The sequence below is a fragment of the Gymnogyps californianus genome, chromosome 5 (genome assembly GCF_018139145.2).
Source record: "Gymnogyps californianus isolate 813 chromosome 5, ASM1813914v2, whole genome shotgun sequence".
Classification (NCBI taxonomy): domain Eukaryota; kingdom Metazoa; phylum Chordata; class Aves; order Accipitriformes; family Cathartidae; genus Gymnogyps; species Gymnogyps californianus.
This window is the reverse complement of record NC_059475.1, coordinates 12,730,527-12,755,567: the sequence shown is the minus strand read 5'-3', so window position 1 is coordinate 12,755,567 and position 25,041 is coordinate 12,730,527. Positions and strand designations below refer to the sequence as shown.

At 42.2% G+C, this 25,041-nt stretch overlaps 1 protein-coding gene across 2 annotated transcripts in view; it reads left to right on the top strand.

Moving 5' to 3' along the window:
* The first annotated feature begins 6,025 nt into the window (after positions 1-6,025).
* SWAP70 (switching B cell complex subunit SWAP70) overlaps positions 6,026-25,041 on the top strand; it is a 41,905-nt gene continuing 22,889 nt past the window's right edge. The window contains exons 1-3 of one of the 2 annotated variants that reach the window (XM_050897275.1): positions 6,026-6,128; positions 14,115-14,255; positions 21,139-21,312. In XM_050897275.1, the coding sequence (XP_050753232.1) occupies positions 6,030-6,128; positions 14,115-14,255; positions 21,139-21,312 (414 nt within the window). In that variant the 5' untranslated portion in view covers positions 6,026-6,029. The remainder of the gene's footprint in view (positions 6,129-14,114; positions 14,256-21,138; positions 21,313-25,041) is intronic. The other variant, XM_050897276.1, reaches the window with a different exon arrangement.

The window sequence follows — 25,041 nt, the reverse complement described above, 5'->3', positions numbered from 1 at the left end:
CCCGACTGGAGGCTGCTGAGCTGACATATAGGTTCTCATCTCAAGAAACACTGGAGAGAGAAAGCAGGAAGAAGCAGTGACTGGGCAGGACAGCACACAGGAAGTTAAGGTCCTGCTTCTGTTTAAACAGTTGGAATTAAATGAAGATGCTATCTTCCCAAAGTATAATGGGATCGGGGTAGGGGAAAGGGAGGTGCCCCGAGGAGAGAATATTGCTGCGCCTAATCAAACAGGAAACAATTTATTACTGTTTAACATGTTGCTCAGAGATCTGAGGTTGTACATGCTTAAAAATTATCTGAGATTCTGGATAGTCTTGAAAAATCTGAAGAATTGGTTTCAAAGATCTTCCTTTTGCCAGTCATTTGACTCCCTTCTACTATGCAGCATCAATATTTAGCATGACATCTGAATAATCATGCTGGTCTAAACTGATTTCTCTGTTTCACTCAAGATGAAAGCAGAATAACTGGCCTAATTCTAATTCATGATCTTCTATGTATCCATAGGATCACTGCCAGGTAGGTGGGCTAATGGACATAAAAATGGCTGCTGTTACTGAATTACTATTTATGCACAGGAAAAGATTCTGTGTGTTCAGCCTGCATCCTGATGGAGACGACCTTGTTCATCTATTGATTTACAGACAACAGAACGCACCACCAATGAAAGTATTTTAGGCAAAGTGTTCTACAGGATAGGGATGGGGAGGACAGGAGAAATACCTCCTGTTCCCAACCTTTAGTAGTCTCACCAACCACTGCTCTTGGGTTATCTTCCTACTTCTGCGACTGTTTCCTCTTGCCTCTTTTCACTCTCAGCTACTTAGGTGTTAAGATGTTTAGGGTAGAATCTCCCCATGTATTTGTTCCATGCCTTAGCAAATGGGATTTTAATCTCCTTTTGGTCTTGTAGACACTGAGTCAGACAGTAGAAGACTGTCAATCAATATTGACTCTGCTTAAATGGCTTTTTCCATTGACCATTTCTCTCTCCAGTTTCCATCCCAAAACATGGTGTCAGATGGTTACTGCAGTACACACCTGGGATTTAATTTCCTTTTCCTTTCTGCAAGTAAGGTATCTGTTGTATTCTGTTCTACGGTGAGTTCTGTAACTTGGTGAGAAATACCTTATCATGTACAAGTGCAGAGTAAGATGTGTGTTACCAGGGAGGAACTGAAAGGTAACTTAATGCTCTGTGTTTTACCTTTTCATTGTATTTCTTTTGTCAAGTTTGAATAGAAAGGCATGTGTTGTGCATATGAATATAAATAGTAGAAAATGATAGTAAAGTAGGTGTGCTTTGCTGGAATCACTTCAAAGATTGCTCTAGAAGTCTTAGAAGTGAATGGCAAATCAACTCTTTTTTTTTGGTAGGAGAGACTGAGCTGCCATTCTGGTTCAGCATCTAATGCTGCTTCCTATTTCACCTAAAGTAATTTTTTGTCCTTAATTTCTACATAGTTTCAGTGAGAATGTTTGAGGAATGTGGATAAGGTCAGAGATAAAACTTTTAAAAGTATTTTAAAATAACAGAAAAAAACAATGCCTGAAATGGCTTGAGGACTGGGTTACGGTATAATGTCAAATATACTTACTGTTTTTTACACTGTCCCCCAATGCTTCCTTGAGATGTTTTATGGTGGGACTAGTCTGTTCAGAAACTATAACGCATTGATCATGAACACTGGCATTTGATTTAGTTTTATTTTCTACTGAAACATTGCTGTGAAATGGCAGATACTGGAAACAGTTTGCTACAAAGTTGGCTTAATGATTTTCAATTTCTGTTTGCTTCAATTTAGTTTTACTGTGGAGAATGAAAATGACTGGTCTAGCCACAGTTCAGGAAGATTTTTCTCAGGGCTAACAATGAGCAGAAAACTGAGTTGCCGATGTGTCTGAATTCTTTCCTTGATGGCATTTTAACTGACTCAGTGGCATAAAATAAAATTAGTAACAGTTCAAATGTGTAATCTTTCCTCTGGTTAGAACCTCCCTGACAAATACTTATTATTTGGCTAACAAGGAGTAATTAAGCTTCTGCAGGGAGGAGGAAGAGAAAAGTGATTGACCTCTTAAGGCTGAGCCTCAGCAGGGTCTAACTAAAGCTTCTTCCTGAAAGTGTGAGTCACTCTGAGACTGTGAGCCAGTTTTCCCTCCCTGATCTCCTCACCACCCATCAGTCATGTTTTTAACTGTGGTGAGCAAACAAGATTAGAATAAGCACAGTTTTAAAATAAAGTTGCTGAGATCTCAGACAACTTTCAAGAAAAGCAGAAGTACGTTAAGTTGCATCAGAACTCACTTTTGTACCATGCAAGCAATTTAGAGTTTATGTAGTGCTCTCAAGGACTTCATGGTTAAGTGTGATCACTGTTAATTAATGTTCTGTGGATTATATGTCAATCTTATCTTCAAAGGTTTAGAATGTAAAGTCTTTGATAAGCAAAGATCCAGACTAGCACATTAAAACAGAAGAGTTGCTTAAAATAACTCACACTTTGGGTGTGGGTGCAGTTAGTCCTGTAACTTTGTTAAAGCTATTTCGGGTAAGTATAAAAAACAAAGGTTTTGTTCAACAGCAAGTTTATGTCTGCATATGAACTTCAGTTTAACTGGTTTTGCTCAATTAGTTCAATCCTATAAAAACTATTTTAAATATGAGTATGTCTGTATAAAATCATGTACTAGTTCTATGCATAACTTGTAAGTATCCTTTTGATTAACCTACCAAAAGCTGGAGCAGCTGAGGCTTATGTAAACTACTCATTTTAATGAAACATTTAAGCATGGACTGTTAACCTATTGAGCTGAATGGGACTATTTATATTCTTAGTGGAAAACAAGTCCTGTTCTGGCAAAGGATTTTAGCATGTCATTTAAATCAGGAATAACAGAAGCCAGCAAAAAGAGTGAAGAGAAGCACACAGGTATTTTTTACAATTACTTTGTGGGGCATTTTGTTTTAGTTTCATTTTTCCACTCTACTGTTTTTATGAAAATGAGCTGCCAAAAATCACTGAACTCTGTTCAAAACAGAAATTAAGTCCCTGCCATGAGGAGATTCATGTGTGAACTATATTAATTGTTTTTCCTCAGTGACATTTCACAGAACCTAGCTGTATTTTAATGCACTTTAATAGGTATGTTCTCTGTTTACTGGTGACCTTGTAGTTGCTCAGCTACCAAATAAAATAGTTTGTTAGGTTATCTGCATATACAAAAGTTGTCTCCTTCCTCCTTAAGTGGAGTAGCTGTGGTCAAATTGGAGAAATGCTAATGTATTTCAGGATGATAGATGTTTCTGGTAATATTAACAGTTATAATGTTAGCAAATCAGGTTCATTAGGAAATTTAATGCAATTAATCTTTGACATTAATTGTATATTTGACACCATCCATCTTGAGGAAAGAGCATAAATAATTGTTTGTGGATTCCAAAGTCCTGAATAAACTATGGAGAAAAAGGTTAAGAAAAATGAGGGGAAAAAGGTTGCTAGGATACAGCTGGTGAATAAGGTAGGTTGTGTTTGACTATTCACTGTGCTACTGAGAGGCTACGATATCTCTGCATTGCTAGAGTATTTTTGTTGCTTGCTGTAAACTAGAGAAGACACTAAAGAGTAAAAATTACCAGAAATCTGTGGATCATTCCAGTCTCCAATTTCCCACATACAGAAAACTCATTTTATGAATTATTACATATGAGAATTAAAAGTACTTCCCACAGCGGACTTTGCTATCTGCTCATCCGTAGTGATCCTGACCAGAAGACCATTGTATATCAAGCATTAGTGATCCACGTACGTTAGGCCTGTGTGTACTCAGCTTGTGCTGCACTGCGCTGCCCGTCCAGCCTGGCCTCCGGGCCCACGTGGGGCTGCGTGTCTCCTGCGGCCAGGGCATACATCTGCCCAGCTGATTGTACCAGAGGAGCCTGCGGGCAGCTCCCGCTTGGTACCTGCGATTATATCCGCTGCGTGGCCTGCCCTTTATCTGAAAATGGAACAAGAAGTTCTCGTGTTAACATCCTTTCTGTTTAGCTGTAGAAACAACGTAGAGAGCTGTTTCCTTGTGTGCTGCTTTTGGCTGGGATAGTATTAGTTTTCTTCATAGTACCTAGTATGGGGCTATGGTTTGGATTTGTGCTGAAAACAGTGTTGATAATACAGGGCTGGTTTAGTTACTGCTGAGCAGTGCTTACCCAGAGTCAAGGCCCTTTCTGCTTCTCACCCCACCCCACCAGCGAGCAGGCTGGGGGTGCACAAGAAGTTGGGAGGGGACACAGCTGGGACAGCTGACCCCAACCGACCAAAGGGATATTCCACACCATGGGACGTCATGCTCAGCATATAAAGCTGGGGGAAGAAGAAGGAAGGGGGGGACGTTGGGAGTAATGGCATTTGTCTTCCCAAGTAACAATTATGCGTGATGGAGCCCTGCTTCCCTGGAGATGGCTGAACACCTGCCTGCCGATGGGACGTGGTGAATGAATTCCTTGTTTTGCTTTGCTTGTGGGCATGGCTTTTGCTTTACCTATGAAACTGTCTTTATCTCAACCCATGAGTTTTCTCACTTTTACCCTTCCAATTCTCTTCCCCATCCCACCGTGGGGGGAGTGAGTGAGCAGCTGTGTGGTGCTTATCTGCTGGTTGGGGTTAAACCATGACACCTTGTAAGAAAATCCTGTAATAGCTTGAATGACCAAAATGGTGTAACTTTTTCATGGGCAGGATCTGTGTGACATGCTGCGCCTTGATCAGAGACCTGGTTGATGCTGCACAGCTCAGGGTTCCCAGCACCTAAAGGAATGTAAGATTATTTACACTGTCCTCTCTATTACAGTGTTAGCTCCAATAAATGGCATTTAAGTGGTACTTTAGGGTCTGAGTGCCTTTCTAACTGAGATCAGAATGAACCAGCACCACCTGGTGCAAAACAGTCATCTTGCTGTACCTGCCAGAACTATTGCACTTGCAGAGTGCCATTTTTGTTCTGATGATGCAGCTGAATGAAGACTAAAATTGGACAAAAGTTAAAATCTTTTTCCTTGTTTGCTTGATGCCTGGAATTTGGCATCTTAATGGTTCTGCTTAAAGTCCATGAAAATAAAACCTTGACTTCATCATGAGCTGTGTGCACTGTGAATCTCTCAGATGCAGTATTCAAAGCAGTATATGTTGTGGCATTGCCTTCTCACCGCTTCTGGCCTAGATGCAACTAATATTGTTGGCAGAGAAATACCATTGAGGGATCTACTAGAAAGCACAAGGAGTGCGGAGACATCTCAAGTCCTCACACAGCAGCTGCTCTCATCATTGCTCAGTTGAATTACCACAGCATTTAAGAGGACTTAACAAAAAAAAAACCAACCCACCCCAAAACACATCCCCAAAAGCTAACAACAACAAAACTGCTTCCTTGTGATTATATTTTGTACCACTCCTGCGCTGAAGTAGCGGTGAAGTTTCTTTTAACCCTGCCCCTGTTATTTTTCATTGGACTTCATTCACTCCTGCCGTACACAGCCTTCGTTGCAAGCTGCTTTTTGAAATTCTTGGGGCTGAAATAGCCTACGAGGAAAGCTGCTCTTCTCTGTGCGAGCGTCTGTGAAAATCAGCGTGTCTCCTGCACGAACAGCCGTGGGCTGGGGCACGGAGCCACCCGCAGCGCGGGCTGGTCTCTGGCAGCGCCCGTGGAGCCGGCGCTGCTGAGGCAGGTACCTCGCGGGGGCCGCCGCTGCCCGCGGGGAGCTCAGGCGCACCTCGCGAGGCGCCCGCTCGCCTCCGCGCCCGAGGCCGCCCCGGCCCCCGCGCGGCCTCTCCGCCCCGCTGCCCTCGGCCCTTGCCTCTGAGGCGGGACGCGCGCGGCTCCCGGGGCGGCGCCTGCGGAGCCGGGCAGGGCACGGCCGGGCACCCGCCCCCGGGGCGGCGCGGGGCGGGCGCGGCGGCGGCGGGGCCGGGCGAGGCGAAGCGAAGGCAGAGCGACCGCGGGAGCGGGGCAGCGGTAGCCGGCGGGCCGGCCATGGTGGGCCTCAAGGAGGAGCTGCTGAAGTCCATCTGGCACGCCTTCACCGCCCTCGACCTCGACCGCAGCGGGAAGGTCTCCAAGTCCCAGCTCAAGGCAAGTGGGGCGGCCTGGCCTGGCCCGGCCCGGCCCGCCCCGGCCGGGGGCAGCGAGGAGAAGAGGGGTGGCAAGCCCAGGGGACGCGGTGTGGGGCCGGGGCCCGAGGCGGGTGTGAGGGGCCGTGACATGGGCCTGGGCTGTCCCCACCAGCAGCCTCTACAGTGGACATGGGGGTGCTGGGCCTGGGGCCTCTCTGAGGCGGTCACACTCGGGACTGGACAAGGGGACATGGCCGCCCACTTTCGAAGCTCACTTGGGGGCCATGAATTGCATTTTCTCTATTGAGGCTACCGTTCATCACATGGCATTGCCAGTCGCTGCGGCTCCTGGATGCCTCTGTCCTGTGGGAGGCTTGCACAGGCCCTTCCTCATGCTCAAGGAGGCTTATTTTCATTCTGCCGAGGCGAGCGCTTTGTCCTTCCAGAGACGTCAACGCACAAACCCTTGTTGTGCTTCTGGTCCGCTTTCAACTGCATGTCCTTGGTACCCTTTTTGGCCAAAATCTGTTGTGGTGTAGCCACAAGGTCCTATCTATAGGGGTTGGCTGTGTCCAAGTGAAATTCATAGCTTGCCAAGGGGAGAGCGAGGTTCCACAGTGCTCTCTTATTTGGATATAAACAGGAGAATTAGTCAAGAGGCTCCAACTGTGCCATTCTTCCCTTAGCTTATATGCTGAAGTAATGTTTGTGCTCTTAAAAGAGCTCTCAGGCAGCTTGCTGAATCTGATCCCGTCTTGGCCCCGCTTTATGGGACTGTCTTGGCCTGGGAATAATAGCAGGAATCTGGCTAAATAAATATTTTGAATAAGAACGCAACACCTGTTGACATTGGAGACTGTGGGTCCTTGTACTGAATGCTGGAGTTGTGTCGGCCACAACAATTAGCTGAAGTTTGTGCCCTTTGTGGGATTAACTCCATGAGCGAGAGTGGCCGTGCTGTGGGTGGTATTTCCAAGCGTGGTCGGTAGCTAATGCACTTTGTTTTCAGCATTATGTAATAAGTGTCCATAACATGCAACGTGCTGCAAGCAGCCCGTTCCTCTTCCCCTTTTCTTCGCTCAGGGCGATCAGGCTGTGAGATGGCCAGAAGTGACTGTGGGGCAGGAGTCAGGCAAGAGGCCAGACCTGACTGCAAGTACAAGCTGAAAATGTGTGTGGGTCTCAGGTCTTTTACAGGAGGTGTCATGAAAGCGAGTATTTGTGTTGCAGTGTTGCAGGACTAACGGAAGTAGGTTGCAGAGAGGCATTTTTTTATTGTCCTGCTTTTTAAAGGAATTCTGTTTTCCTGTCACGCTACTACACCTTGCGTGCGCTGCCGCAATTTGTGTGCTCAGTGCAGTCACCCCGGGAGGTGTGTCTGCAGCACGTGTGGGTGTGCCGGTCAGCGAAGAAGCCGTCATGGTCGCATAGGTGCTGGGGTAAATTAAATGGCTAAAGAAGCAGCCAGGATGCTGGTGGGCTTGTACGGCTTGCTCTGATGGAGTAAGGTAAAAATGTAAAAAGGAGAGGGGAAATTAAACTTGTCCCCTCGTTACCTATCAAACATCTTCCTAAACAGTTTTGATGTTTCATGCTGTCTATCTGTGAGAGAGAAGGGATGAAAAAAAAGTGGGTCTTTGTGGATCTGTGCAGTTCTGTCTGTGATACAAAGACTCCTGAGGGAAGCGTCAACGGTGAGATTTGGGAATGCAGAAACAAGTCTGAAATGAGTCTGCTGCCTTCTCCTGTGGCCACCAAGAATTAGTTCTCTGGAAACATGAGAAAGGGTAGAGAGTGTTCTTCCGTAGGCTTTTTGCGGCAAATGATGAATGTGGTGTCAAACTGATAGTCCTAGGGAGGAAAGGTGTACGTTATGGCAGTATCCCCACATTGATGCAGCGGAAGGGGTAGGCAGGACAGCAAAACAGAAGTTCCTGTCTCATTGATTTAGGGCTGTGTTGTATTAAGAAGGTATTTCACAATAAGGTATTTCTCATCCACATTACCATGAGGAAGATATAGCACCCTTATAAAATGGAGAGATGAGGTTTGGAGATAAACAGGTTAGGAGAGATCTGTGGCATTAGAAAAATATGTTTAATAATTTAGTGAAACTCCTGTTACAAGAAAAATTGGTAAAAACCTATTTGTTTTCTGAGACCAGCATGCAATGTTGTAACTTGCTGAACTCTTCCCTCCTCAATAAGAAAATTTACTGACAATGGATCTTTTAGTTGTATAATCCAGTATAAGGTATTGCTGTCATGTTGCACAGAAGGTCTTAAGTATAACATGTTGGTTGTTAAAGAGAGTGATTTCTAGTTTCTCTGCCTAGAAGTGATCTTTGAGCCCTCCATAAAAATAAATAATTTTCATTAAATACTATGAGAAAAATTAATATGTGTTATGTAGCTAAGGCCCTACTGTGAAGGGTTTGCATCACACATTGTTTTTAATACATCTAGAGCAAAGGGATGGAGGTGAGTGAATTGAGTCTGTTTCGTAGTCTGGAGAAACAGCAAATGCTTAGAGGAAAATCTAGGACTTTCTTAGAATAGTAAGGATTTCATCAGATGTCTTTTATCCATTTGTATCTTTTGTATATGGTCTGAGCTGCTGAGAGAAGAGACAGTCAAATCAGTCCTCCGTGTAATTTTGAATATTATCTTCTTCCAGTATGCACTGATTTTTTTTTTTTGTCTAATCAGTAATCTTCAGAAGTTCTACTGTTACGCAGGCTGCAGATCTTACCCTTTTTTCTACATCAGCAGAAACATTTGTGTATTCTGTTCTTAAATGACACCTTTAAATATGGACACAACCATTATTTTGTCAGTGTGTTTCAGCACTTTCAAACACTGATACAGCAAGGCTAAAGTATAAATTTTGTGTATGCACTTGTAGCTGCTGTTGTGGTTTGAGCACAAGCTACATGCAAATACTTGCTTTCCTATATTTAAATCCAATTTAATTTTTCTTGCAATCTGCAATTTTAAAATTGACTTATTTTTAAAGTTTGTGTAATGTGCCGACATTCAATCTGCTTTTCATCCAGATCTTGAAACACTGTGGTTTTAAATGTAGTTACACTTAGCAGCCAGCAGTACTCCTTGTAGTATGTGTGTACGATTGGATCTTGGAAAGAATACATACCAATTAGTTTTTACACTCTCTGTGGAAGCTCTTCCTTACATTGCTTTGTGACTTGTCCCTGCTTAGGCAATGGGGTTATCTGGCTGTTCTTGTTCTGTTTTGTGTGCTACCACTGGGGTGGATTTTCAAAGTCTTGGGTTCCTGGCGTGATATCTGCAGGACATGGATGGTGAGCACCTTGTGAAAATACGGTCTCATTCGGGCCCGTAATATGTGGGTGACCAAAGTTACTAGTCAGGCTTAGAAAATTTAAGCTGGTCTTTAATCATATCTAGGATGTTATACGATGATTATACCTTTTATCTTTGTTTTGCCTTTTTACTAAATGGGAAGTCAGTGGCCAGTGCAAAGAGGAAGAATGGTGTAATCAGGGGCAAGAGGGACGGTCTGAATGGAGAGGAAGACCTCGAACAATGTAGCAAGGGACTGGAAAGGTTGAGAGCCTGTGACAAGTGGGCAGGACCCCAGCCGGACAATTGACTTTGTACAACATTGAAGGATGGTAGGAAATTAGTCATTATGACTCACTATGAGAGAGTTGTACTCTGACATCATTAACAGGGCTCAGAAGTGTTTGTATTAGGGTAGCCATGAGGAATCGTGTCTGTAAGGTGCGAGGGGGGGATGCCCCTCTTCCAGAAGAGCTGGCAAACCAAGGCAGCTTGTAGACTAAAAGGGGAGGCATTAGGAAACGACCGGGCCATGATATGTGCTTGAGAGGAGCAGCTGCCAGTGGATCAGCAGGCCGTTTAACCTTTGTCCTTGAGGTTTTGTCAGCTGGTTTCAAGGAAGATACAGAAGGGCGCAGTAGATGGAGGATGTTTACTGGGAGCTCTTCCTAAGGGCTGGGAGCTGCAGGGCAGAAAGGCAATTTCCTTGGCAACTGGACAGATGCAGGCTGGCACCAGTATGTGATTGGGGGCCAAAGGGGATGTGCTGGTAATGAAGGCAAGAGGAAGGGTGAGGTTGTCGAAAATGGTGTCAAGGAGTCTGTGAGTGCCCAAGGGAGAAGGGAGCAAATGAAGGAACGGAGAGATGGTGTGGGCAAAGGGTGCTAGCATCAGGAACTGGAGCTGGTGGAGGCCAGGCTTGAATATGCTTGTCCGACTGGGAAAGAGGTTGCTGCACTAACCCCAATGTTAAATAATGACACTCCGAATGGAGCATTTGCTGCCTGAGTGGATAAGGAAGCTGTACCTTGGAGATGCTGTGATGCAAGGGGCATACATGATGCTGGTTTCCACACTGGTCAAAACAGGAAAAGGGAATGTACTTGCGAGTAGCCTTATTTTGGCTGGCTAGCTGCTGACATGGATGTCAGGGAGAGATGAGCCAAGAATGTCTTGGAATGAATTCACATGAAGCCACTGAATGGAGCTGTCAGGATCTGCGATGCCAACATTTTAAAATCTTAAAAAGAGATGGGGGAGGGAGAAGACCCCCCTGAAAGATGGAAAACAAAAAGAAAAAAAGTGCTGAAGAAACTGATGGTAGCCACTGTAGGATTAGTCTGCCCTGTTAATGCTCGTGCTATCATCTGGGCCAAATTTTTGTCACTGAGCAATAAGTAGTCTAGCAGATCTTCCTTTCCCTTTTAGAAGCGCAGATCACTTTTATGGACAAGGTTAAATGGAACTATTCAGATGGTAACAATTCAACACATGCTTAAAGTTTTGGAAGATCAATGTTTTGGAAAATGGGAGCTCAGAGGGGAGCAGCTGTGGCGGAGTAGAGCTGGGCTGGAGATCTGCACTCCAGGTAAAGCAGCATGAGACTGGCCACAAATGAAGTAAATCCAAAGTCTGTAACGACCTTTCGTGTTCAGCTTGCTTGTTTCATCTGATTATTTATATTTAGAGCAGAACACCTTCAGTATTTCCTGGGCACTACTAAGCATCTTTCTTATGAAACTTTTCATTGAAAATGGAAAAATTGTGCCAAGAGTGCACTGGTTTTGTGGACCCTCTGCAGACTGCTTGTACTCTCTCACGGACTACAGTTTGGGGACCACTGCTGTACCCATTGCTGCAGCACAGAGATGAGTCTCTGGGCTGGCATAGGAGTTGGCTCTGGCATGAAGGTAGATAGTTAAACGTGGCATCCAGAGCATAGTAAGTGCTGAAAGAAAAAGCTGCCTAGCAACCCTGTGGACATGGGGGGAATAATCCTTACTCGTGCAAAACTTCCTCATGGTTGACGGAGCTTCTGCAAGGCAAGGCAATTTTTCGTACCCCAATTAACCTGCTACTCAGCTAGATTTTTTTTTTTAATTGATCATTAAAATAGAGTATATCATGGTTCAGATAATGTGATTTGAGAGAACAAAACAAAATGAGACCTCAGTGCAGAATTTTTCAGGCTTACCCTGCAACTGAGGAATTCAGCTGGCACTTAGCCGTGTTAGAGAATGGCAGGCTTTGGCAGGCACCGAGGAATTTCCTGAGTTATGAAAAGAGAGCACTGGGCACAGGAGAGATCGCAGATAAGCCAGATCTTAGAATGATTGAAAGTGGAATTCTTTCCTGGTAAATTGGTGGCTTGATGCGGAAAACCACGTAGGTTTCTGACGACCCAAGCACAGCAAGAAGGCCAAAAAAGGGAGAAGAGAAACATGTAGAAAGGACATGATGAGAAGGTGTTTTATTGAGACTTGTACATTATTTTGGTAATAAGCTTAAATCAGTTATGCTTTTAGAATATTTTTATTAGCTGAGTATTTTTTTAGTTTTAGTATTAGCAACTACAGTCTGGTTGGAAAACTGAGATCATCTTTATCTCTCAGAAATTCAAGAATCCCTCAGTCTTCTATAAATAACAACAGAAGCCTTAAATAGAAGGGGAAACATGCATGATAGTATGGTTTTTTTCCCCTCATATGTAAATCACATGGCCTCAAATACTTGATTTAATGTGGTGGTTAAAAATGAGGATAGATTGAAGGGAAGTATACTGTTGATGGAGGGTAGTGTGAAATGTGATAACATCTAAATACTCTTTTGCTACTTCGGGAAATACAGGTTTTGTTGTAATATGGCTGATGCTACTGTTTTTCTGTTTTTAAACTTTTGCACCTGGTTAGCTCCAGTGGCTTAATGTTAGCATATGGCAATGAAAATATGTATTTCTCATGGAAATGTGTGCTTTTCTAAAAGAAAGTGTAACTGTGGAGGTATGTCAAGAGGAATTCTCCTCTGAACTGAACTTGCATCTTGGGCTATCTTTGTAGGATTTTATGCTAACTAGCACTTAGACTCTGCATGTCTCCTCATCATACATAAGAAAAGTAAATTTACATTATTTTTTGGGGGGGGGGGGGGGGCGGGAAGCCCAGACATTTTAAGTGTGTGGCATAGGTTTGATTTCCTAGGCTTTGACGACTTCAGACTTTCACTTCTTGTTTTGCAGCTACCCCATCTCGACCGCTTTATGTCTACTCACCTAAATAGACCTGCTTATAAATTTTCTGCACTTTTTTTTACTGCTTTCTCTTTGCATCATTTGGGTCTGGTTTTTTTTTAATTTTATGCTGCAGAGTGAAAAAGTAAAACATATGCCAAAATTCAGTTGCAATCTGTGCCATCTAGTTGTTGATTTACAAACAAAAAATACCACAAGCAGCATGCCTTTTCAAAAGATGCAGTCTGTTTTACTTCTGCTAATTTTGTTTTACCTGCATTTTTTGCCTTTGGTTCTTAGTTACATTTTTTCAATGCAGACCATTCCTGGGCATGTGAAGTTAAATCCTTAACCCAGCTCCTGTAGCCGGTACATGGTCTTCAGAGGCTTAACTCTGCATCATGCCAAGGGGAGAGGGCTCCCAAGTGACAGCATGTTTAAGACCCAGTGGGCAGCGTGTTACAGGACTGGCCTGACTCAAGACAGCGTGAACAACGAAAGGGATGGCGCTTTGCCTTTCTTAGGAAAGTGCTGGTGGCACAGGAGTCGCTGCTGCCCAGGCTGTGCCTTCCTGTTGTTGGTACCGAGGTGCTAGTTTGTGCGTGCAAAACTTGGCCTAAGTAGAAGCAGTTGAGATGCGTTGGCTACCAGTTAGTTTTCAATAATTCAGTACTTCCTTAAAACTAATCAAGCGTGTAGCCTCTTCTTGAAGGTTATTTCTCAAGAACAGACATGAGTGCTGGTGGATGTTTAGCTCTTGACATAGTTCATGCAAATACCTTTTTGAAATAAAAATTTGAGAAGCACGCCTAGACCCTTCCCCTTTCTGTAACATTACTTTTCCTTTGCCAACTGAAACATGGGGTGAATGTTGAGAAGCAAGCCAAAAGCAAGCAAATGAGAGAAATCCATCAATTAAATAAATCAATTAAATCAAATTAATGCTTTAATTTGAGTGGTCATTTCTTTGTAAACTAAAGGTACATATTGAGTTGTTCTCTTTATTACTAGTTTTCACTAGGTAGTAAATGTTTTTAATTTCAAAGGCTAAGTGTTTGTGATTGTTTTCTGTAGCTGTCTAATTTCACTCTGTAAGTATTACTTTGGTGTTTCTGCATGCCTCTCCTGGTTTTCAAATGCATAAGTATATGTGTACAAAAGGGTAGCTTCTGTAGCTGTGTTTGCGCTTCTGTAGCTGTGTTTGCACTTCTGTAGGAATGGACCTATCTGTGATCACATTACTTCTGTAAATGTGCAACTGTCTGAAGCTGTTGAATCCTTGGAGTCAACTTTTTTAGTTACGTTTTGTTTTTTGACAAAAATCTGCAGGGCAGAACTTGTGCTGACATGAACGTGTCACTTTGCGCATGGTTTTGGGAATCACAGGTCTGCTCTGGAGGGAACGCAGCATGGTTAAGGCCGACAGCAGTATCACTGATTTCTCTTCTGTCCTTAGGTCCTTTCTCACAACTTGTGCACAGTGTTAAATGTTCCCCACGATCCAGTGGCCTTGGAAGAGCACTTTAGGGATGATGATGAAGGACCAGTTTCCAATCAGGGTTACATGCCTTATCTAAACAAATTCATCTTGGAAAAGGTAAGTTTTGAATTCTTGTGTTCTGTTTTTCCCTTTATCAGGTTTTGTATTACAGTGTCTTTACAGTAAACTTCTGTTTGCAGGAAGCTTGCTGGTGTGAAGACACTCTGGTTGTGAGTGTCCCTGTGTGGGGTCGTGATGGGGAGAGTACTCTGGAAAGCCTGTGCCTTAAAATGGAAAGGTGCACTGTTCTCTACTTCTTTTTTCTCTCCTTGGTTTCTATTTCCTGTTACATCTGGTCATTGTCTAAGCTGTGTTCATGCAGAACTGTGTTCATATTAATAAAGCACCTCAGCTTGAATTTATTTGAAGGTGTCTTGGAGCTATAGGTTGTCGCACTTTATACTACAGCTATAACAGAATATTGTCATAGACTCCTTTGCAAACAGGAAGGACAAAAATATCTTTAATGTCTGTTCACAAGGTATTTCAATAAATAGATCCCTTCAGATAGTTACAGTGGGTGACATTAGGGAGTTTTGTTAAGTTTCGTCTTGCAAGTTCTTTCCTTTTGTGTCTGAGCACCCTTCAGTCTTCTGTTGTGCCTTGTTTTGGGGGAAGCTCTGGAAAGCCAGCAGGGTTTCCCCTACTCTCCTCTCCATCTTGTTCTAAGATAGGTAGTCACTGGGTTTGAAAGTAAAAAAAACAAACCTATCTTCCTGCTTTTTTTCTGACAACCTCTGTTGAGATACGGGTCTAGACGGTAAAAACCATCCCACGTGATAGCGCGAACACATCGGCTTCAATACCACTGCTTTCTTGTACACTTGGGGGCCAACCCCAGAAACCCTCAAACTTTGATGTTGTGGCTGCAGGGATAAATAGATGCTTGCTTTCTTTTGTAATGTTAAGAAGTCCTGAACTGACATGCTGCTGAAAAGTGCAATGCAGCAATTGCAGATTTGCTGATTTTTGCTGCTTCTTTAATCTACATTTAATACTGGTGGAAAACGTGATATATACAATGCAGTCTGGCAGCTTCAAAGCAGTAGAAGCTTCTTATATCTAGCTAAGACTTATCAGCTCCTCTGCCTCTCTGGTCTGTGTTTCTCTCATACCCAGTAATAGTGTCCTGTTTTATGTGTGGGAGTTGTTGGCTGTTAATACACATAAAGGTACTCGCTTAAAGTCTTGGTTGTTTGATGCTGAAGAATCCTGCTTTGTCCCCAAGAAGTTTGTGATCTCATTTCCACTTCATGTTGACTGTCTGAGCTCCTGTAAGATTCAACAGAGACCAAGCAGTTTGTATACAAATTTTGGGGAAAAAGAAAAGGCCTTACTTTATTTTGACCAAAGGATTACAGTAGTAGAGTCTGAACCACAGTGGTTTTTGTTAATACTATTTGTAGGCAGTAGCAAGCCATTAAGTTAAAAAAAAAAAAAAAGAGATGGATGGCTTTTTCAAATATAAACGTGCTTTATTGTTAAAGGGTGTTTATGGAAGAATAGTTATGGAAATGAGGAGCAATTGCATTTAAATAACACTTCAATTTGAAAATGAAAGACCTGGCTGCATAAGCAAGTTGGTGTGAATTTAGTGTTTAGCTACTCTGGGGCACCTTCTTACCCCGTGGTAAAAACAAAGAACAAGCTACCTTGCTTTCTCATGAAAGGAAGGAGCATGACTGCGAGTAGTTTCTTGTGTTGTTTTATTCATACACTGATCTGGCTTCCGATAATTGCCTGATATACCCATACCATTAGTTCACCTTAAAAGATGAAAATGTTAAGGAACAGCATTAAATTACTTGTAACTTCATGTTATTTAGTCCTGACTAAATGCTCATAAACAGTTTAGATATGTACTATTAAAAATTAGTGAAATTCTTCAGACAGAAGGCTATCTTCTTGGACTGGAAAAATCTTGATTGTGACATCTCATCTTTTAGAGATGACTTTACATCAGTGCCAAAAGACAACATGCAGTGGGATGAAGTCACTGGTTCATAGCATGTCTCCTTTGTTTAAAACAAACAAGCAAAAAAAGAGAACAAGAAACCCCTTCTTTTTTCGTTCTTCCAAGGCGTAATCTGTTCTTTTAGATGGGGTGATTGTAGAACAAATGCTATTAATTTATGCTAGTAAGCAAAGGTACTAAAGAAGGACTGGTGCTTTATACTCCTGAATACAGAGGAAGTTCTCTCAATTTCCCGTCATACATCTTCGGGTGAATTAATTGATTTGAGCAAGAGCAACCTGCTCAAGAGAGGTTTTTTGATCTCAAGATATTTTGCTTTAAAACATTAGTAAAATATTTAAAGAATGAATCCTTAGATTTCTTTTAAAACAGGTATGTAACTGTGACTTACAATTTTATTGAGAGGACTTTGTAACCTTTTAAAATAACTTCTGTTGTACTCTTAAATGCAGTTGTAGCTTTTTATATTTTTTTAGTGCTGGCTTACCCTGTATTACCCTGCAATAAAGCCTCTTTATATAGAACGAAGGAATCGTCAAGAAAGGCACAAGTTGATAGTTTAAGGAGGCAATTTGGTTGCAACTAATTTCCTTTATCCAAATAGGGAATTTGAATAAATAGTTTGAATAATTAGTATTGCCTAACTGATGATTTCCAGTATCGTGCTGCTTATTGCTTAGCAGATAGATATATCTAGGATTTTCTTGCATCTGAAACAAAATCTGTTCTTGTTCTGTAAGTGTCCCTTTCAGGAGGGAGCTGTCGCTTGGCAATATAATGTCTTCATAATTTGTTTTACTTGATTTCATAACCATATTTTAGCATGTTCCATTATTTACAATATGTGTCTTTTAATACCAATTGAAAATGTTTCCTTTTCAATGATGGTGATGGTGGTATTTTACAACATGTCTTATTTATAGCAGGGAAGAGTCATAATGGGGGGAGACAAAGAAGGACATTGTTCTAAACCTCAGATTATCTCATCTTCCAGACAATGTAGTGAATGCTAGTTACACTACAAATGCTTGTTATATTTTTGGAACTGATCTGATCGCTGGTACTTAAGCCAAATATTTTCTGTATTTCCTTATGGTTTAGAGTTATTTGGTAAGATAGATGATGGTAAATTATACTTTGCATATTAGTAGAAATTAAAGATCTAGAAAATTGTATGGGTTTTGCTGCATTTTTCTTTTTATTATTTTGTGAAACTTCTTAGAAAGGGAAGGTAGGTGTCTTTTATAGATCATGTTTTTATCTCTATGAGTTTAAGCAGTTTTTAGGTTGGAGGGGTTGGTTCATTTGCATGTTTCATCATTTGGACTGATTCACAAATAAAAGTGATAGTTGCTGTAGAGTTAATAGTGTGGAGTACTGTAGAAGTTTCCAAATGAAATGGTGACATCAAATAATTTGGACAAATTATGAAGTACAGTTAAAAGCACGTACTAGTGCAGAGGAAGCGTCTCTTGTACAAGGATTTGTTCATTATGTAAGCAATGGAATTGTGTGATATTCACACAGGTTGCAAGCAGGATGAGTATTGTGGCCAAATAAAACTACAATTTTCGTTTCTCAGTGGAGTGTCATAAATTTCTTACTTTAGTTTCACATCAAGATGATTTCAGTGTAGGATTCATAGTAGAGTCTCACTGTAATTAAAGATGGTTTGGGGGATTCTCTTTATATTTAAATATCAGGATAGTCTTTGACCCAATCTGTTTTATAAATATGTGTTCTGTTCATGTCATGAAAAAGTGAAAAAGTGTACATGGGTTTATGACTGGGTTTTTTGCCATCAGTTCCTCCTGTTTTAAAAGTTTCTACTGTTACAGTTTCTTAATTTAGAAGTACTTTTGCAAATAAGTTCAACTTTAAAAACTGTTCAAATATTTTTGATTTTTGAAACTATGCTTAGAAATGATCTGTCATAAATCCAGAGAGATTATTCATTCAGAGTAATTATTATGTAGCTACCTACAGTGGAGTGTTGCCAGTCAAGGAAGCCAAAGGAGCACAGCCAAGACTTTTGTAGTATGGAGTTAGATATAAAGCAATTTGGGTTTAGTTGTGGGATTTTCACCTTCCTTCCCCTCCCACCCCATGCAAATGTACTTGTAGAATGTAGGTACCAGGAATAGTTGGCATTGCTACATGAAATTGCTGAGGAAAATTTTTATTCTTCATTAAAGAGAACTATTTAGTTCCATCCCCAACTCCCAGTATCTCCAGAGCAACGATCTTGTGATTATATCCCTTATTTAACAGCCAGCCTGATCATTTAGAAAAAAAACAGATGCGAATCAGAGTTATTTTGGAGAGCCGGGGCTTGTACGCTCATCTGATTATTGTTCCTGAATAATTCCTAAACAGTGTCTCTGCTCTGGATGACACGTGGGCCCCATGAAGTTAATTTCAGAATCAAGTCTGCATTCTGAAAAAAAGACTTGTATGTCTAAAGTGGGACCGCTGGCACAGTGCGACTGTCGTGGTTTAACCCCAGCCAGCAACTAAGCTCCACGCAGCTGCTTCCCCCTCCCCCCTCCCAGTGGGGTGGGGAGGAGGAAGGAAAAAAAAGTAAAACTCGTGGGTTGAGATAAGAACAGTTTAATAACTAAAGTAAAAATAAAATATACTACTAACTAAGAATAATTGTAATGAAAAGGAATACAACAACAAAAAGAGAAATAACACCCAAGAAAAGACAAGTGATGCACAATGCAATTGCTCACCACTTGCTGACCAATGCCAAAGCCGCGATCCGCACCTCCCGGCCAACTCCCCCAGTTTATCTACTGAGCATGATGTTCTGTGGTATGGAATATCCCTTTGGCTAGTTCGGCTCAGCTGTCCTGGCTGTGCTCCCTCCCAGCTTCTTGCACACCTGCTTGCTGGCAGAGCATGGGAAACTGAAAAGTCCTTGGCTTAAGATAAGCACTACTTAGGAACAACTAAAACATCAGAGTGTTATCAACATTATTCTCACACGAAATCCAAAACACAGCACTGTACCAGCTACTAAGAAGAGAGTTAACTCTGTCCCAGCCAAAACCAGGACAGCGACCTAGTCCCCTGTAGCAAAATGGTCCTGAAACTTCCTGCTTGGCTGCTGCCTGATCCTGGTGGCAGTAACATGCTGTAGGTGACTTGGGTTTTGACACAAGTTTCTGAGGCGCACGCAGTCCGACTTTCCTATGTGAGCAGAAACCACGCACTTTCCTTTACCCTGGCCAGGGCCTGTGCCTTTCTCCACCCATCTCCCTGTGGTCGTTGATTGCTGCCATGCTTTAAAACATGAGCTGCTCATAGAGCAACCCACCTTATTTATAGTGCTTAGAGCACTTGCCAGGTGATGGCTGTATGAAAGGAGATTTCCCACCCTGTTGGCATCTTCCTCGGGAGTAGCATAACCACTAGGACGTTTCCAAGGTGGAACTGCTCATCATCTGGGTGGGTGAAGCTGTTTTAGAAAAGAAGTCAAGCTTCATTGGGCAGGGTGGGGAGGACAGACAGGAAAAAGCACAGGCAAAAGTAGCCAAGGGATGAGGCACTGGCAAATTGAAGGAAGGGGAGGGAAACCTGGCTTCTAGCCCTTCTTCCAAAGGGTGTTCGTTTGCTTAGCTGGTGTTTCATTTAAGACCTATGTTTCTTGTGTGAACAACCAGGATGCTGAGCTTGTGGCTATAGCAGCTACAGCTCCTACAGCTTCCACCTTCTTCAGAGGACAGCTGTAGTGTGTAGTCGGCCTCTTGCATCGTCACTTACATTGATGGCCTGCTCTGCAAGCATGCAAAGTCTATGGCTTGCTTTCATAGTCTCACTTTTAGTCCTGGAAATAGTACTGTAAAGTGCTTCTTGGCATAGGGTTGGTTTCCTGTTTCCTTCTGTTGTCCTTTTTTTTTTTTTTTTTTTTCCCTCCACCCCCATCAGTTCATCCACTTCCTTAGTCTATCTTTGACTTAGCCACTGTGGCTCACCCTCCACTATATTTGACCACTTACCAGACTGGATAGGAAATCATACAGTTTGCAATGGTGTCCTTGAAGCACCTAAGATGTATGGTTTGGCCTATCATAAGAAAATGTCACTGAACATTACTGGCATCGTTACCACAAGAGGTACAAGAACCTGTTTCTTAGACATGCTTTCCGAAATCTCAAGAGTCTTCATTACAGTGCAGAACATGCCTTTATCAGTTACATGTTGGCAAAGAAATAGCATTGCTAAGCTGTAGGGAGATAAATAGATTTAATCTCTAACATAAATGAAGGTTTAAAAAGGAAATAGAGGAAATGAAAGCTTTTGCATATGTAAATAATTCACAGATGGGTATGTACAGTTGCTAGGTATGATAAAGGATAATGAAAACGAGGAATTTTTTTTATCAATAAGGTGAAGATTTGAAAGTCTGAGAAAAAGGAAACGGTTTAAGTGGATTAGCATTTGAGAAAAAAATGATTGCAAGTTTATGAATATCCTACAAGAGTTACGTTTGAGTAACATGAAGTGGAAAAACATTAAAGGTCTTTCCCAGCTATTGTTCCAATATCGCTTTTAGGATATCTGCATATAGTTTTGGCTATATTGGTTTCCAAATTTGCTATATAAAATCTCAGTAACTCAGTGCAAAGAAGGGCAGTTTTATGAAGATGGTTTGGAAGCTAAAGCTAATGTGCTAGAGGAAATGCAGAATGCAGTGTAGCCTCCTTCACATGAAGTCAGGGTGTTATTAACTCGACCAGAAATTGGAGGTTGGATGTAGATTTTGCTGGAAGAAGTTCCTTAGTTGACCCCGTACAGGAAGTCAGACTAGGCTGCTACAGTGCTCTTTTTGGGCCTTGACATTTCTTGCAAACTAGAATTTTCTCGGTGCTTTTTGTATGACTTAGCCTGTTAAACTTTGTCTGTTATTCTGTGCCATTCGTGCATATTAATTTTTTTTGTGCAATTTCTTCACTTTAGGTTCAAGGAAACTTTGACAAAGTTGAATTCAACAGGATGTGCTGGACTCTCTGTGCTAAAAAGAACCTCTCTAAAAGTCCTTTGCTGATTAGTGATGAAGATGCATTTAAAGTGTGGGTTATTTTTAACTTCTTATCAGAGGACAAATACCCTTTAATCATTGTACCTGAGGAGGTAAGAACAAAAACTTAAGCTGTTTAACACCAGTTTGCTTAATGTCCCAGTTGAACTATGTTAGTGTTTGCTACTCTCTAGAGATTTAAGAAAACATAATTGTTTAATATAAAACTTTTATTCCCCTCTTTTAATAATGTAAGGCGTCAGGTGCTTTTCTTTGTCTTTCAGGGTGCATATGCGGGGATTCCCACAGGATACTTTAGATATTGATGGCTATGCATGTCTGTCATTTAAACAGCCTGGACTAAATGGGACGTGCTGCTTGCCCCCCAGTAAATAGCTAATTTTGCTTTTTGTGAGGACTGACTGGTGCTGGGGAGACTAGCTCGAGAAGCAGCAGGGAGCTCCTACTAGGAGAGAGCAAGCTAACTTTGTGCACTCAGAGCTGTTGAGGTTCTTGCTTCGCTCATGAGTAGTGCATGTATGTGATCTTTAATCACTGCGCTTGCTTATATGTGATTAAAATTTTGCAGTTAGTACGTCAGTGTGATTCTGAACAAAAGTCCTCCCCTCTGCTCTGTGTTACCGTGACTTGCAAGATGAGTCTTCAGTCTCATGTCACCCTCCTGATGAAAAGGAGAAGTACGAGCTTTTCTGATGATGTCTGTTTCTGATCAAAAGCAGCCACCACCTGAACACTCTTGCCTTGAAACAGTTGAAGGAATAATACCAGAGAGATCTCTTTCTACTTTAAGTTCATGAACAAGCATGGGCAACGCTCAAATAGGTATTTTAACCCTAAAGCAAGATTTCAGTATCTCCACTATTCTCCCCTTGGGGCGGGGTGAGGGAGGAAGCAGAAAGATCAGAACTGTAGGCATAAGTAATCTCTTGCAAAACTGTATACAGAAATCCCAGGGGTTTGCAGTTCAGCACTGGAGTACTGATTAATAAATATTTGCAAATTGTTGAACAGTCAGGGATCAAAACAGTCTGATTTACATGCCACTACAACCTAACTGTTGGACTCCAAGCTGTTGTGCCAAACCATAAAGTACAGATAACTCCCGTATCAAAATAAACTGCTCGGTTTTGCCTTATCACTCACTTTTTAGCAGGAGACTTTCACTCTGTACAATGTTTCTGTTTTTGCCAGACTAGTGATGACAGGGCCCTACCTGGCATGCTGTATTCCCATGAGAAGTGGAACAGTCTTCTTGCTTGCTTTCCTGTTTTTTCTGTCAGTTCTGGGAGATGGGGATCACGGTTATAAAAGCTAAGACAGCTCCTTTCTTAATGGTGCCAGATTTGGCTTTGGTAGAAGGTCAGAGCCACTAATAAATGTCAAAACTGGAACTCAAATCCACATCTCTGGTTTGTCATTGTATTCCTCACTGTGCAGCCTGGCTTATCTGAGGATAGATATTTCACATCTCCTTATTTGCTGGGATGGTTAAAAGCTTCAGACCTGCCAGCTCTGGGGCATCAGCATTGCTCACTTGCTACCCCTCCACCAAGCAAGCCCCCAGATTCGTGCTGCCTTCTGTAGCTGGTGCCGGGTAATGGCAATATGTCCGTTTGTTGGCAGACGGGCTGCAGAGTTGGCTCAGAGCCCAAAAGAGGTTTTCCAGATTTCAGAGCTGCTGTTGTTTGCTTTCCTTCCTATCCTTAATGTGCAGGGTTAACCTGTATTGCTCTTCTACTTGGATTATTTTTAAAATTCTTAGGGTGGATCTGTGTCTGCATCTCCTTGATTAGGGCAAGATTTAAATTGTGCAATACTGTTTAAAGAAAGCTTATAGAGCCTGACAAAGAAAGGCTGCTCTGTTCTTATCATGTACAATGCCTGTATTCACTCTAACCTTTTGCCTTAGACCACACAGGTAATGTGATCAGCCGGTGGAGGAATGCTGTCTGTTGAAGGCACTCCTTTCTGGTTTGCATTGGTCCTCCTCAGGTTCTCTGTGCTTCTAGAGAATTCCACATTTACTCATTTACCCTTTTACACAAAATTGCAAAAGTAAAGATGCAAAGTCTCAATTTCGGTCAGTTTTGCTTTTTCTCTGTGTGACCTTTCATATCTGCCTTTTAAGTTCTTATGTCTGGATTTTTGTATGTTAAATCTAAATTCCAGATTTGCAAAGTATTTTTTTGTACAGACTTGTAGTTGTTGTCTTAGTGCTGAGAATTTCTACCTGAAAATAACTCTTTTCAATAGTATTCAAAATGATACTGGTACCTGGTAAAGGTATTTTTCTTTCCACTTACTTTTTATGCCTCTTGAGTTCATAATAAAGCTTGATTATATATTTAGTCTTCACCACTTTATATTGCATCCTTTCATTTAATTACAAAATGGCTTGCACGTCATGTATAAAGTGAGGGTTTTTTTGCAAAGTGAAGAACAGAGGAGAAGGGTCATGGAAGCATTGCTGTTCTGTGATGTTTATGTTTTGGTGAGAGCAATGTAAACCTCTCATGGGTGACTATAGCTTCCCAGCCAGGGAGCAAGCTTTCTTTCCCTCCCTGTCTGTTGCTCTTATTGTTGGCTGAGAATATTGCAACACACAATTTACTGCAGTTTCTGGCTTGGAGTCCTTTGTGTGGGATCCAGCTGTTTCCCCTCCTCCCTCTCTTCCACCTCGTAGGCTTTTGGGTTTCAGAGATTTTGTTTCCCCTTTGGAAGTAACTAGGAAACTTGACCCATACTTTCAGATTGGAAGGGTGATCCCATGAAGATTTTTGCATCCCATCTTGTGGATGGGAAGATTATAGTAGAGCAAACTTCTTAGGTCTCCAGTGAATGTGTTGATACAACTTCATATGGCTATGAGGATGCCTTTTCTTCCTCTTCCTTGGACAAGCTGCTCTTTGAAACCTGCTTGGGAGTCTTATTTTCCTTTGTTTTTTCTTTTAAATGAGAGAAGTGGTTTCTGCACTCATTTGAACAATTTCATGTCTGGAAAACTGTCCTGCTTGGGTGCAGTTTCACCTTCTTTGCACTGTGCTGACTAAAGATTAAGGCTGCTGTCCTTCCTTCTCACCCATGTTGTGTACTTTTGCACTAGTGCTGCTGTGCTAGGCCTTTCATATTAGGCAGCTAATTGTGGTGGGGCTGTTACCCCCATCTGCAAAGTGTTAAGTCTTGATTCCCTGCCCAGGTGTTGAATGGGCAGCAAATTGGGAACAGCTGCAGTTCAACTAGAGAAGGGAAAAAAGGCTACTTTGGAAAGGTTTCAGAGATGCAGGCTGTGGAAAGCTTTAGAAAGAGCAAAGTAGTTACAAAGAGGGAATTTGAAAGCAGTGGAGTAGGTGACGCAAGGGCCAGAAGTTGCTTGCTTAGCAGAGGCCAGACTGAAAGCTTGAGGCAGTGTCTGGCCTGTGCTCCTCACCTGCCATGGAAGGAGGGATGGCAGCCCTGCACTTGAGGGAAATAAGGTTAGTAAAATCCAGCATGGGGAAGGGCTTGGCTTGGGGTGTGCAATTTTGGAATGTGACTTCAAGCTTGAGAGGATCCCTCTATGTTATGGGGACAAGTCAGGTCACAGAGAAACAGGAGCTGGTGGCTATGCAGGGCACTGGGCTCAGCTGGTAATGGCCTTGGGCTCCAGTGTTGCTTCTGCTGGCTATTGGTGGGCAGCTGAGAGCAGTTAGGAGAGTTGGAAAGGAACAGAGATCCATGACTGTCTATTTTGCAAAGGTGCTCATGTCCCAGGGAAATGCAAAATGGTATCAAATCTGAAAGCTTCCTCCCCTTTCAAGTGGGAAGCCTTGGTACGCACAAAG